Source organism: Hyla sarda, chromosome 2 (genome assembly GCF_029499605.1).
Source record: "Hyla sarda isolate aHylSar1 chromosome 2, aHylSar1.hap1, whole genome shotgun sequence".
NCBI lineage: Eukaryota > Metazoa > Chordata > Amphibia > Anura > Hylidae > Hyla > Hyla sarda.
Window position 1 is genome coordinate 79,368,981 of NC_079190.1, and position 15,315 is coordinate 79,384,295.

At 41.6% G+C, this 15,315-nt stretch overlaps 1 protein-coding gene across 1 annotated transcript in view; it reads right to left on the reverse strand.

The window, feature by feature from the left end:
* Positions 1-274: 274 nt before the first annotated feature.
* Positions 275-15,315, reverse strand: part of TROAP (trophinin associated protein) — a 47,794-nt gene continuing 32,753 nt past the window's right edge. Inside the window, exons 14-17 of the mRNA XM_056562205.1 lie at positions 14,873-14,935; positions 13,633-13,909; positions 8,853-9,034; positions 275-743 (exon numbers count right to left, since the gene is read on the reverse strand). Coding sequence (XP_056418180.1) covers positions 711-743; positions 8,853-9,034; positions 13,633-13,909; positions 14,873-14,935 — 555 coding nt within the window. The 3' untranslated portion in view covers positions 275-710. The remainder of the gene's footprint in view (positions 744-8,852; positions 9,035-13,632; positions 13,910-14,872; positions 14,936-15,315) is intronic.

Consider the following 15,315-nt stretch of genomic DNA (forward strand, 5'->3'; position numbering starts at 1 on the left):
TTCAAATCACCAAAATAGAGGTCCCACATCACCCCTAATTTAGAGAAGCAGGGTGCATGTCTGACTATCTTCTTCTGGCCCCTAGAGTTGAAGGAGTATAGACAAGTGCTGTACTTTACCATTGAGTAGAATGAGTAGCACACATGTCCAACCACCACTCCACAAGGACAGGGGTCTCATGCCCCCCCTTGTGGGATTCCCAGCAGTAAGATCTCAACCAATAAGATCAATAAATAAAAATAAAAACCTTGAAAGTGTATCTTTAAAATATAAATAGTGTTTTATTTACTTTTACATTATACAAAATAAAAAGAAATTAATACATAGCTTTAGAGGTCCTGGAAAAAAACATTAAATTATAATGGAAAAACAAAATGCATCCTTGGCAGTATTCATCTCAGAACAGGGTATCTGGCAAAGAGATAGGACCCCCAGTGTACGTACAAAACAGTCACCCTTCACGGCTTCCCTTTAATCCTAGGAAATACTAGTAGTCCAAGTAAGAGGCTCCTGCAGTGTAAAATGGAGAAAAATAAACCGCAAGCCCCGACTCTGACAGCATCATATGCAGCAAACTGGGAATCCAAATGTACAGGAACACTTCAGTATGGCACATGACAAACCGCCATTGCTTGCTCTGTGGGAAGCGATAGGCAAGCAGAAGGATGCAAAAAAAAAAAAAAAAATTCTAGGAAGACCGTTTCACGCTATCAGAGTTCTCCAGGAATGATAGGTGTAAAGTGCTGAAAAGAAAAGAAACAGGATATTTTATTCATATTTATGTTTTCAAATGAAGGGAACAACTCAGAGAGAAGCATTCACACCGCTTACATGTTAGGCCCCTTTCACACTACATAATTACTCAGTTTTCGAAGTTTCGTCAGAAAATCGTCAGTAAAACAGCAGTTACAAAATCCTATACGGCCGTAAGAAAATCCCTTTATAGTCTATGGGATTTTTCTAATAGCCGTTTTAACCCGTTATAGCCCGTTATTAATAACGGCCGTGATTTTGTGATGGAAGATAGTAACGGGAGAGTCACAAAATAACAGGCTAGAACGGGTTAAAACGGCTATTGGAAAATCCCATAATAGTCTATTTTTTTCTGGATTTTTTCAACGGCCGTATAGGATTTTTGTAACTGCCGTTTTACTGACGATTTTCTGACGGAACTTCGAAAACGGAGTAATTAGGTAGTGTGAAAGGGGCCTTAAAAGGGAATAGAGAGCAGCACTCAAATAAAAGTATCTAAAATCAAGTGGAAATTTTTTATCCCGTTTTGCAACATTTTCGTTTTTTCAAGAATGAAATAGGCAGAGTCTACCTGAAACATCACATGAAAAGATTGAACTAGAGCAGTGGTCTCCAACCTGTGGACCTCCAGATGTTGCAAAACTACAACTCCCAGCATGTCCGGACAGCCAACGGCTGTCCGGGCATGCTGGGAGTTATAGTTTTGCAACATCTGGAGGTCCGCAGGTTGGAGACCACTGAACTAGAGATTCTAATACAGTGATGCGAGTGCTGCTCTCTATTTCTCTTTATTCTTTTTGCATACATGGGTGAGACCAAGCAGAGATGACTTGTACATATGGGCTCTGGGATCCGTGTTTCACACATCGGTCTTTAGTAAAATCCTACAGCCCTTGGATTTGGCAGATTCATTAAGATGCTTGTGCCTCTTACTATGTCCTGTCCCTGTCAGACAGACATGGCCAAGGTTTTGATCATTTTGAGGTCTTTGTTTTCCGACCGATCTTTAGAGATCACAGAGAGAAGAGCACTGCAGCACACTTCACTCCTCTGCTGACATGCTATCTTTGCCCAGCTACACTGGGCTCTATAAACATATAATGGAGGCTGTCAGCTGGACAAAGATTACTGCCAGCCAGGAAGTGAAGCATGCTGGTAATATCTAGAGACTTAGAGCACTGATCATAGTCTGTGATCAGAATGCAGCAGAAGGCAGGTGAGAGGACCCCCGTCCGCTATGTTGACTCAACATAGCGGCCGGGGGTCCTTTCACCTGCCTTCTGCTGCATTCTGATCACGGAGACTATGATCAGAGGCGAATTTAGGTGGTCCTACTAGTCTCCCGTTATTCCTCAGTATTGATCACAGCATTTGAATGGTTAATGGCAGGCATCAGTGGGTTTGCTGATGTCCACCATTAACATTATCTCGAAAGGAAGTTCAACAGTAAACCTGTCCTTAAATGGACACTCTCATTAAAGCTAATTTTTGCTATTTCACTCCTTATGGTAAATAAAAAATATTTCTAATTTACTTTGTTTAAACAAAATGAAGTTTTCTATGTTTTATTTGTGCTTAAAAAAGCTCAAGAGCACATTTTTCCAAAGCCCAAACACAGGAAGTGCAGCCTGGAGTGCTGAGGGGGGGGGGGGGGTGTCCAGCCTCATCCAATCATAGCTCCTCTCACACTTAACTGCCATATGCTGTTGGTTGGACACACCCCCCTCAGCACTCCAGGCTGCACTTTGTGTTTGGGCGTCGGTCCAAAGTCTGTGTATAAGATGGGGGAAAATGTGCTCTTGAGCTTTTCTTAAGCACAAATAAAACATAGAAAACTTCATTTTGTTTAAACAAAGTATATTAGAAATATTTTTTATTTACCATAAGGAGTGAAATAGCAAAAATTAGTTTTAATGAGAGTGACCATTTAAAGCATACCTCCAATAAAGTTAAGTTTGATGAAAAATTTCTAATGTACACGATCAGGAGCTAGGGACCCGCCGGTAATGGCGGACATGAGCGATCACCGGATGTCCGCCATTAACCCCTTAGATGCCGTGATCAATACAGATCACGGCATCTGCGGCAGTGCGGTACATAGAACGGATGATCGGATTGCCCGCAGCGCTGCCGCAAGGATCCGATCATCCAGCATGGACCTGCCTCCGGCCTCTGCTCTGTGCATAGCACTGAACAGTATTAGAAATCAAATGACTGCAATAAATACGAGCCCTCATACCGCCCCGTATACGGAAAAATTAGACCGTTATAGGTGGTCAAAATAGGGCAATTTCAAACATACTAATTTTGTTAAAAATTGTTTGAGTTTTTTTTAAAGCGGTACAATAAATAGAAAAGCATATAGCATGGGTATCATTTTAATTGTATTGACCCACAAAATAAAACAGGTAATTTTTACCGTAAAGGGTACAGCGTGGAAACAAAATATTAAAAAATTTGCTAAATTGTTGTTTTCTTTTCAATTTTCCCACATTAATATATATATATATATATATATATATATATATTTTATTTTATTTTTTTATTTATTTATTTTTTTTTTATTTTGTGTGCCGTACATTTTATGGTCAAATAAGTGATTTAATTACAATGTAAAATTGGTGACGCACAAAACAAGCCCTCATATGGGTCTGTGGATGAAAATATAAAATAAAAAAATCTTATAATTTTTTAGAAGGTGAGGAAAAAACGAAAATGCAAAAATAAAATTGGCTTGGTTCTTAAATGGGCACTGTCAGATACAAAAACTTTTGATATTTTGTAAAGCATGTAAACCAATAGGTTTTGCAATTGTTTTCATTAGAAAATTTTCAGTATTTCATACAGAAAAAGCCAGTCAAACAACTGCCCCCCCTACCTGCTTGGACACATACTAGTCCTGCTGTGTCCATGCATCATCACCTACATCATGGACACACTTCCTTGATTGACAGCTGTGAGTGCAGGGCTCACACCTGGAGGAAAAATCCTCCCACTGTCATCTTGTGTCCGGCTACTGTCAGTGAGAACAAGCTGGGAGTTGTAGTTTTGCTAATGCTATGGGAGATGTAAGCAGACAGCATACTGAGGGAGGGGGCGGAGACCTGCACAGTGAGGTCACGCCCCCTCACTTCGAGAGTAATTCATACTAGTGAGCTAAATTAAAAGTGTAATAAAAAAAATAAAATAAAAAGGTGCTAGACACATAAAAATTAGATGTACATGGTCAGGATTAGGTACCGAGTGATATATTAAAAAAAATGTTTTTTGTTGGATCTGACGGGTACGCTTTAAGGCCAAAATGGTCTGGATCCTTGACCCCTTAAAGGGGTTATCCACCATAAGGTGATTTTCGTACGTATCTGGCAGACAGTATTGGACATGAAGGATCTGTGCTTGTCTTGGGGCTAAATGGCTATATTGTAAGATTATATAACTGATCGATACAGCCGTATCTTGTGATGAGGTTAGGTCTCCCAATAAGTCAGACAATAGTTCGTATTTAGGGAACCTTAAAATATACCTTTTATTTCTTATTATTAAAATGTGAATAATAAACACTCTAGGTACTAATAGTATTCGGTCACCATTGACTACCTCTTCAATCACCACAGTCATAAAGTGCTAAAGAAAATTGCAACTGTTCCTTCACATGCAGTGTTCTATTGCACAATGCCGGGCAATGTTCAGACTGTGCGATAGTATTGTGGTTCTTTTTTGTGTTTCTCAGAGCTCACAATAAACAGTCTATAATGTGCAAAGTGGCAAGTAAAGTGTCCCGTACTGGTGTCTCTTGTGCAAAGTATAGTATCTCAAGGCATCACAAATCGCACAGTATGTTCCAGACTGTATCCATATAACTAGTGCATGCAGATTATATAATATTGCACAAAGTATCCACAGTCAACTGATATAGCACCATAGGTTTTTGCACATTGCCACTTATCTTTAAATCTTCAGGTAGTAAGGTGCGTCTTTAGTGTGCACTGGAGCTTGTGGTACGCTCAGGGTTGTCGGTCCTACGCGTTTCCTCTAAGCGATTCCTCAGGGACCTTGTTTCGGCTTCCACCTTCCTTATGCATCCATTCATTTGTGCAGCTCCATTTCATCTGTGCGGCACTGATGACGGCCGTACTCCATTTACCTTCCCGCCGAGTTTTTATATTCTCAAACTCCTCCTTCACTCCGCCTCTACTCCGACCAACCAATCACGGTGTATACAGCCATCCACGGCTTTACCTATTACAGAGACTGAACTCTTCAGGTATGGCAGGGAGGGGAGTGTCTTTACAACTCAGGTGTGCTTCTCAGCCCTCGTTCTGAGTTCCGGATATACCTGTGGGTTAGTAGCGGTGCTTGCGTTCCATGGTAATTCTCAGATAAGTTAACTCCTTTGTCGCTGGAGACATTTTAAAACATTCTTTCTTGTTATTGTTCTTTGTTAATTTTATTATAGCTTTGCACTTTGCAGTCCATCATGAAAGCGAAGTCAAAAGTCTAAAGTGCCCAGGTCATAGAAGTCGTACCCCCACCGACAAGAGGGGGGGGGACTGGGACAAGAAACTTCTCCAGAGAGAAGCCTTCTGGACTTATACATTGGCCGCAGTAAAACCAGAGGGCTTAAACGACTTCATATCGTATGCGTGTTTCATAGAGTAGTGGAAGTTACCAGTGATATAACTTCTAAAATCACCATACAACCACATATGCACTAGCCACCTTATCATAATCACTATCTGTATAATAATGCTGAAGCTATAATAAAATTAACAAAGAACAATAACAAGAAAGAATGTTTAAAATGTCTCCAGCGACAAAGGAGTTAACTTATCTGAGAATTACCCTGGAACGCAAGCACCGCAACTAACCCACAGGTATATCCGGAACTCAGAACGAGGGCTGAGAAGCACACCTGAGTTGTAAAGACACTCCCCTCCCTGCCATACCTGAAGAGTTCAGTCTAGGTAATAGGTAAAGCCGTGGATGGCTGTATACACCGTGATTGGTTGGTCGGAGTGAAGGAGGAGTTTGAGAATATAAAAACTCGGCGGGAAGGTAAATGGAGTACGGCCGTCATCAGTGCCGCACAGATGAAATGGAGCTGCACAAATGAATGGATGCATAAGGAAAGTGGAAGCCGAAACAAGGTCCCTGAGGAATCGCTTAGAGGAAACGTGTAGGACCGGCAACCCTGAGCATACCACAAGCTCCAGTGCACACTAAAGACGCACCTTACTACCGAAAGATTTAAAGATAAGTGGCAATGTGCAAAAACCTATGGTGCTATATCAGTTGACTGTGGATACTTTGTGCAATATTATATAATCTGCATGCACTAGTTATATGGATACAGTCTGGAACATACTGTGCGATTTGTGATGCCTTGAGATACTATACTTTGCACAAGAGACACCAGTACGGGACACTTTACTTGCCACTTTGCACATTATAGACTGTTTATTGTGAGCTCTGAGAAACACAAAAAAGAACCACAATACTATCGCACAGTCTGAACATTGCCCGGCATTGTGCAATAGAACACTGCATGTGAAGGAACAGTTGCAATTTTCTTTAGCACTTTATGACTGTGGTGATTGAAGAGGTAGTCAATGGTGACCGAATACTATTAGTACCTAGAGTGTTTATTATTCACATTTTAATAAGAAGAAATAAAAAGGTATATTTTAAGGTTCCCTAAATACAAACTATTGTCTATATTGTAAGATTACCATAATACTGTGGCTAGCTTTTTGTGAACTGGTATTTCCTGTTTGAGTTTTCTTTTTTGCCTACAAATCCCATAATTCCATTTCCTTCCTCCCACACATCAGCCACCCCACCCATTGAAACATAAATGAGCTGCATCCATTCAAAGACCTGTGGTTTTCAATCAGGGTGCCTACAGCTGTTGCATTAATTGCAGATTGATCCCTCCACCCATTGAAGCAGACAGGCTCCCTGTCATCAGCTGACTAGTGGTGTCAGGTCTCGGCTGCATTGCAACCTGGGAATAATCTGAGACAACAGTCATTTTGTATGCTGTTAAAAATAAATATTGGGGTGAAAATCACATAAGAATTGTGAGAAAACCGTCACACACAGGTACAGACACTATATTATGAACTACCCTAACTTTACAGCCCCTGTAGCATAGTCAAATAAAAAAAATTCCTGAAATATCCCTTCAGTTTTAACATTTTCAATTTTTCTTCCTCACCTTTTGGGGGCTTCCGTTTCTACGCAGTAAATTTTTCGGTAAACATTACACCTTATCTTTATTCTGTAGGTTCATATGATTAAAATGATATCCTACTTATATAGGTTTGATTTTGTCGTACTTCTTTGGAAAAAAAATTATAACAACATGCACGAAAATTAATATGTTTAAAATGGTCATCTTCTGACCCCTGTAACTTACATTTTTTTCCGTATACAGGGATGTATGAGGGCTCATTCTTTGCGCAGAGTTTTAATCGGTACCAATTTTGTTTTGATCGCTTTTTATTAAATACGCTATTTTGGACTTTGGAATTTTTTTGCCCGTACGCCATTGACCGTACGGTTTAATTAATTATATATTTTTATAGTTTGGACATTTACGCACGCAACGATACCACATATGTTTATTTCTTTTTATTAACAGTTTTGTTTTTTTACACACTTTTTTTTTTTTGCAATGTTATAGCCCCCATAGGGGACTATAACATGCATTACATTGATTGCAGGCACTGATCAATGCTATGCCATAGCATTGCACTGATCAGTGCTATCAGCGTTCGATCTCAGGCTTGGAGCAATCAATCTCCGATCGGACGCACAGGAAGCGGGTAAGGGGCCCTCCTCGTGCGTCCTAGCTGATCGGGACACTGCGGTTTCCTTTTTTTTTTACTTTTTTTTTTTATTTATACCAGACATCACCACGATCGGTGATGACTGATATTAGTCCCGGCTACCGTTAGCGTGACCCCGCGTTATATCGCAGGAGCAGCGCAGGATGTACAGGTATGCCCTGCGACCTTAAGAGGTTAAAGGGGTACTCCGGTGGAAAAGTATTTATTTTTTTTAAATCAACTGGTACCAGAAAGTTAAACTGATTGGAAAATGACTTCTATTTAAAAATCTTAATCCTTCCAGCACTTATCAGCTGCTGTCTGCTCCACAGGAAGTTCTTTTCTTTTTTAATTTATTTTCTGTTTGACCACAGGGCTCTTTGCTGACACCTCTGTTCATGTCAGGAACTGTCCAGAGCAGGAGAGGTTTGCAATGGGGATATGCTCCTGCTCTGCAGCAGAGAGCCCTGTGGTCAGACAAAAAAGAAATTCAAAAATAAAAGAACTTCCTCTGGAGCATAAAACAGTTGATAAGTACTGGAAGGATTAAGATTTTTTTTAATAGAAGTAATTTATGAATCAGGATAAAGAAAGAAGCACGTACGTGCACCGTGAGGCCAGAAGAAGCACACACTCACGTGCGAAACTGCCGGCGTAGCCTCCGAGCGCCATGCTACCTGCGATGATGCTGAGACCCAGCTCCTCGTGAACCAGACTCCACTACACAGCTATCTCTGCTGAGCGGTGAGTGCACGTACGTGCTTCTTTATTTATCCATATTGATACTTCATACTTGTGTATGTGCACCCGCAGGAGATACTAAGCTAGGTTGTGAGACCACGCTGCATTCCAGTACAGGTGAATCTCGCCTCTTGTGTGCTCTCCCCTTTCTTGTCTCACTACTATTTAATTTACAAATCTGTTTACCTTTCTGGCACCAGTTGATTTAAAATACAAACAAATAGTTTTCCACCGGAGCACCCCTTTAAGGGGTTGAAGAAGTATCCCACCCATAGACATCTTATGCCCTAGCCAAAGGATAGGGGATAAGATGTCTGATCGCAGGGATCCCCCCTCCTGATCTCAGTGCAGCTCCTGGCATTCTGGGACTGGAGACATGAATGGAGGGGGCGTGGTGTGGCGAGGGGGCGTGGCGAGGGGGCGTGGAGTGATGCCCTACTTGTGTCGTTTATAGAACTTTTGCGTTTTCAAGTTTACAAGGAAATTACAAGTTACCTTTATTCTTCAAAACAATAGTATTATACTCACCAGATCTTCTTGCCTCTCCAGGTAACTGGATACAGGATCAATGCAGCTCCTATAAGAGCTGACGGCCCCTCGAGACGTATAGAAAGCACATTCCTCATCGAGACAGGTTTCCCAAAACCTTTGTTTTGCTGACACAGCAGCTTGTATTCTTAATCGTGCAATATCCGGCAAAGAGTAAGGACCTGATGGAAGATAAAGGCATCATGTCACAGTAAATGGATATGGGAGACGCAAGCCTGCAAAAGGTGCTGCTCGTGTTATCACAGCATTAACATAACATTATTATGGTTACACAATATTACAATACAAAGTGGATTAACTCTTTAAGATGCAGCTATTTTTTGTTTTGTTTTTTTCCCTCCTTGTTTCTCAATAACCATAAGTCAATTTTCCACCTACAGCTCCAAAGCAGGGCTTGTTTTATGCAGAACCAGTTGTACTTTATGGTTAACCCCTTAAGGACTCAGCCAATTTGGGCCTTAAGGACTCAGACAGACAATTTTATTTTTACGCTTTCGTTTTTTCCTCCTCGCCTTCAAAAAAGCATAACTCTATTTTCATCCACAGACTAAGGCTGGGTTCACACTACGTTTTGTCCCATACGGGAGCGCATACGGCAGGAGGGAGCTAAAAGCTCGCGCTCCCGTATGTCACCGTATGCGCTCCCGTATGTCATTCATTTCAATGAGCCGACCGGAGTGAAACGTTCGGTCCGGTCGGCTCATTTTTGCGCCTTATGCGCTTTTACAACCGGACCTAAAACCGTGGTTGACCACAGTTTTAGGTCCGGTTGTAAAAGCGCATACGGCGCAAAAATGAGCCGACCGGACCGAACGTTTCACTCCGGTCGGCTCATTGAAATGAATGACATACGGGAGCGCATACGGTCACATACGGGAGCGCGAGCTTTTAGCTCCCTCCTGCCGTATGCGCTCCCGTATGGGACAAAACGTAGTGTGAACCCAGCCTAATATGAAGGCTTGTTTTTTGCACGGCCAGTTGTCCGTTGTTATGCCATCACTCACTTTACCATAAAATATGGCGCAACCAAAAAATTACTATTTGTGTGGGGAAATTAAAGAGAAAACCGCAATGTTGAAAATTTTGGAAGGTCTAGTTTTCACGCCATACATTTTACCGTAAAAATAACATGTGTTCTTTATACTTTTATATTACTGTTGCGCATAAAAAAAAAACAAAAAAAAAACCAGCAAACTTTTTAACCAAATTAGTACGTAAAAAATCGCCCTATTTTGAAGACCTATAACCTTTTCATTTTTCCGTATAAGCAGCGGTTTTTGATACCATATTTGCTTATATAAAACGTAATAAATTTTTTGGGAATAAAAGGTTATAAAAAAGCAGCTATTTTGGATTTTTTTTTCTTTAACGTTCACGCCGTTCACCGTACGTTTTATTTTAATAGTTTGGATATTTATGCACGCATCGATACCAAATATGTATATAATTTATATATAATTTTTTTTTACAATTTTTTGGAGGTGAAATAGGGAAAAATTTACGTTTTTATTAGGGGAGGGGTTTTTTCACAAGTTTTTATTTTTTACTTTTATTTTTACACTGTAATAGACCCCATAGGGGACTATTTATAGCAATAATTTGATTGCTAATACTCTTCAGTGTTTTGCATAGGACATAGCACTGATCAGTATTATCGGTCATCTTCTGCTCTAGTCTGCTCGATCACAGACCAGAGCAGAAGACCCGTGTAAAGCAGCGGAGGCAGGTGAGGGGACCTTCGTCTGCCGTTCCGGATGATCGGATCGCCGTTGCAGCGCTGTGGGTGATCCGATCATCCATTTTAATGACCGCAATGCTGCAGATGTCGTGATCAATACACAAGGGGTTAATGGCGGACATCTGCGCGATTGCGGATGTCCGCCTTTACCGGCGGATTTCCTGGCTGCTATCAGCAGCCGGGACCTGCCGCACATGACCCGAGCATCGCTCCGATGCTTGCGGTTATGTATAGGACGTAAATGTACATCCTTGTGTACCAGCACACCAGGACTTACATTTACGTCCGGCGTCGTTAAGGGGTTAAAGTGACATACAATCTTTAGTCTAAAGGTCCACACAATCCCATCGATGCCCGACTTATATAGGTTTTGTTTTATTTTACAACTTTTAAAAATATAACTTTTTGAATGCTTAAAATTGCCCTCATCCGACCACTATAATGTTTTTATTCTTTTATATACTGGGCTGTACAAGAGCTCATTTGTTGAATTGTGTTATGTAGTGCTTATTGTTATTTTTTATGGGACTTTTGACCACTTTTATTTTACATTTTTTCTGTTATATGAAAGAGAAACATTCAAAGCAGGACAAAAAAAAAAAAAAAACGCTGACTCAATTTGGGTCAGTCAGGCCCTTAGTCACGCCATGACTGAAGGTCAGACTGACCCAAAACGCGACTGCATTTTGTATGTTTCTCTCTGGATGAAAGAATAAAAAGCATTCCATTTTACCGCACCAACAAGCTGGATTCTCTATTGTAGATGTGTATCCTATGAATTGGGAAAAACACCTTCAGGAGCTTTGAATAGAAATGCACAAATGCTATTCATAACGAAGGCTCAAAGTTTCATCAAAATCTCCAGCCAGATGCAGGTCTCATGTCTGGGACCAACATTGCCCTCTAGAGTTGTGGCAGCGCATGGTCGGCGAGTGGCATCTTCATGCTTTTTCCACAATGCCCAAAGAAATTAAAACTAATGAGAGATTATTTGTACTCACCGTAAAATCTCTTTCTCGTAGCCTTTGTTGGGGGCTGCTGCCACTAGGAGCTGACACTTGGCAAAAAAAAGAAGTTGGCCCCCCCCAGCAGGATATACCTGCCCACAGGCACAGAGCTAACTAGTTGTGTCACAAAGCAGTTGGAGAAGCTAAACAAGGAGATGCGTCCAAAGGACAACAGAAAGTAACAACAGGCAACAAACAACCTGACCAGGAGCCGTAAATGAGTGGCTGCTGTGTCCCCCAATGAAGGCTACGAGAAAGAGATTTTACGGCGAGTACAAAAAAAGTCTCCTTTTCTAGGTCGCTTCAATGGGGGACACAGGAGACCATGGGACGTACCAAAGCAGTCCCTGGGGTTGGAAAAACAACTGCCAGAGAGAAAGGTTAGATAGTAAACTGATAAGACCAGTTACTACACTTGATCTTAGTCAAAAAGACAAATGAAGAGAATGCCCTCAAGTCAGAAGCAGGGAGAAAGGGCCACAGCACTGACAAAATACTAGGAAAGCAGGGGATCTGAGGAGAATACTCCAAGCTGTTATACAGACAGAAGCACAAGCAAGGGCTATAGACAAAAACTATGCAGCTGTAATAACTACTCTTGGCCACTAGAGGGGGCCTTGCACAGGAAAGTGAACAGTGTTGTACACAATTCAGCCACTGGAGGGCGCAGAGTGCTCAGAAGAAGCCCTTTTTTTCTCCTTGCCGCCTCCTTTCTTCTTTATATACAGCGCGGCCCGATAAGAATAAAAGGCACGCTAGTGAAGCCACACCCCCGGGTGCTGCCGAAAGATGGCCTAACAGGAAAGAATGAATCCGGGTGATAAATTTATATAGTGCTGTGGGCCTCCCCTGCCGCATCACGGCTCGGCCGCATGGACGGGTAGTTGTCCACAAAATCGGCCTGCCTGGAAAAGTAAAGCGCCTCCCCACCGGCCAGAGACCAGATCTATGGCGTGGCCAGTCCAGTCCTCACCACCCGACAGCGTGGGACCAGAGACCAGCTGACTAAAGAGGGTATGGCCAGCAAGGTAATAATAGCGAGGCGGGCAGGGGCAAGTGGGGGACCAGGACCCAGGGTACTCTGCCAGCCACTGACCATTGGTGGAAAGGGGTTGACGGTCCATACTCTTATGCACTGTGCCCCTTTGTCGCATGTGGGAGATCAGGTAGCACCATGCTCCTGTCCCCCAACCTAGAAAAATAAAGGAAAAAAAAAACAAAAAACTAACTAGACAGCTCTAGCTAGACAATAATAAAATAGAAAAGACCTACTGACACGAAGCCAAAACTGATTAGCTCTGTGCCTGTGGGCAGGTATATCCTGCTGGGAGGAGCAGACTTCTTGTTTTGCCTAGTGTCAGCAGCATAATACCCATGGTCTTGGCTAGAGAGGCCTTTTTTCACATGAATTACTATTTTGTATTATGTTCCCCTACCCTATCCACATTTTATTATAGGAGCTTCCCCTAGATAGGTAGGGATTCTAGTGTAGCTATTCACCTGTACCCTATTCCCTATCCTAACACATACATAATGTTTATGTTTTTATTAGCTTAACAAAATAATGTTTTTAGTATCTTGCGCCTAATTGGTGAATAATTGGTCTAAGAGTTTGTTTCATTTCATCAGTAATGAAAAGAGCATAAAACAGCCCGTTAAGGCATTAAAGTAATCCCAGACACTGCAACCAGGCCGCATTATGCCAGGATGCATCCATTTCAGAAATGGGTGTGGGTTCCAGAGCCAGGAAGAACCCTTTAAAAGCAGATCCCAAGATTTTAAGTTATCACCTATACAGAGAATAAGTTATAACTAGGTAGTTGGTGGGGTCATGAAAACGGAGGTTATTTGTCCCCCAAGAGATTGGAGTAGCAGCATGCCTGCTCGATCACCTCCCCATTTACTGTCTAAGTGACTTGTGAACATACTCAAGCACAGCACTGTAAGTCTTCGGATCTATACATACATGTAGAGCTCAAAAAAATTTAGCCTGTACTCTAGGAGTGTAGCTTACCCAAAGTGCAAGATTGCAAAGCTTGTACAGCAGGATGAGATAAAAAGGAGAGTGGTAAAGAGGTCATCAGGCTAGGTACAATACTGGGACACGGCACAGGAGGGTCAGCATTATGGGTGTTTGACGAAGGTGCAGGAGGGTCCATATTTGTATGTGTTGGGGAGCACCGTGACATCCCAGCATGTGCAGATCCATTGTTCACAGAGTTCTCAGACAGAATTGCACCAATTGTCTTTTGTACATTGGTTTTCAAGCGATCAGATTCTTCTGCTAGGTTCTGGGTGGAAACATAAAATGTAAAAAAAAAATATATACTACAATGAATTACACAGAGAAAAAAAAATATCTGCAAGACAACCACTCAAAACTGCAAAATCATTGTTCATTCCACATACAATTATTATTATTTAAAAGGGGTATTCCAGGGGAAAAAATTATATGTCAACTGGCTCCAGAAAGGTAAACAGATTTGTAAATTACTTCCATTAAAAAATCTTAATCCTTCCAATAATTATCAGCTGCTGAAGTTGAGTTGTTCTTTTCTGTCTAGCAACAGTGCTCTCTGCTGACATCTCTGCTTGTCTCGGGAACTGCACAGAGAAGAAGAGGTTTGCTATGGGGATTTGCTTCTACTCTGGAACGTTCCCGAGACAGGTGTCATCAGAGAGGACTTAGACAGAAAAGAACAACTCAACTTCAGCAGCTCATAAATACTGAAAGGATTAAGATTTTTTTTAACAGAAGTAATTTACAAATCTGTTTAACTTTCCGGAGCCAGTTGATATATAAAAAATATATATGTATGATCTATATATATATTATTGGTGTTATGTTGCAAGTTAAGGCTACATACAAAGGCAGTCCAGGCCTGCTGGGAGTTGTAGTTTTGCAACATCTGGAGGCACCCTGGTTAGGAAACACTGGAGTAAAGGGTCAACTGCTTCCGGCTCTGTACTCTGTGTAGTGTGGACACCGAACAGCCCTGAACTCTCTGCAATCTTTGTCTTACTGCAGGAGATAAGTTTCATTATAAGCCTCTGGCACTCATGTGCGGCAAGACAGATCACAGGGAGTGAAGAGCAGAGCCCAACTATATCTAGCAGTCAGTGGGGGTCTAGACATTCAGACCCTTACCGACAAATTTTCACATGTCCCTTTTCAGTTATTTTTTTGTCACAGGAATAAAAGGGTTTCCCTTTTCAGTTATTTATTATTAAACATTTCTAAGAGTGAGGCTTACCTCTTTCTTATCTGTTTCTCCTGGACATTCAGCATCTGAGAACAACCGCACTGCCACTTGTTCCTATAACAAAATGAAAAGGAAATGGCATTTAGCAGACCCCTATTCTTTTAAAGCCTTTGCTTGGCATTGTCCACCACTAATGTGGAGTTTAAAAACAAATTTCATGTTAGAAGCCTGGCAATAACCCACATGGGTATGCACCAATGCCCCTTTTAAAAAAGGTAAACTGGCTACCTGGCCCTTTGAATTTTAACAGCCCTGAAATACATTGGTACTCTATGGCTGCACTATAAGTGTGCTGTAAGCAGAGGAGTGAAGCATGCTACTGTGCACTTCTCCCGGCTTGTTTGTCATGATTGGTCAGAGTCTCAGCACAGAGACCCTGACCCATCAAAACAGTTGACGTGTCTCTGTGACAAATTTTTGTAAATGACAGGGAC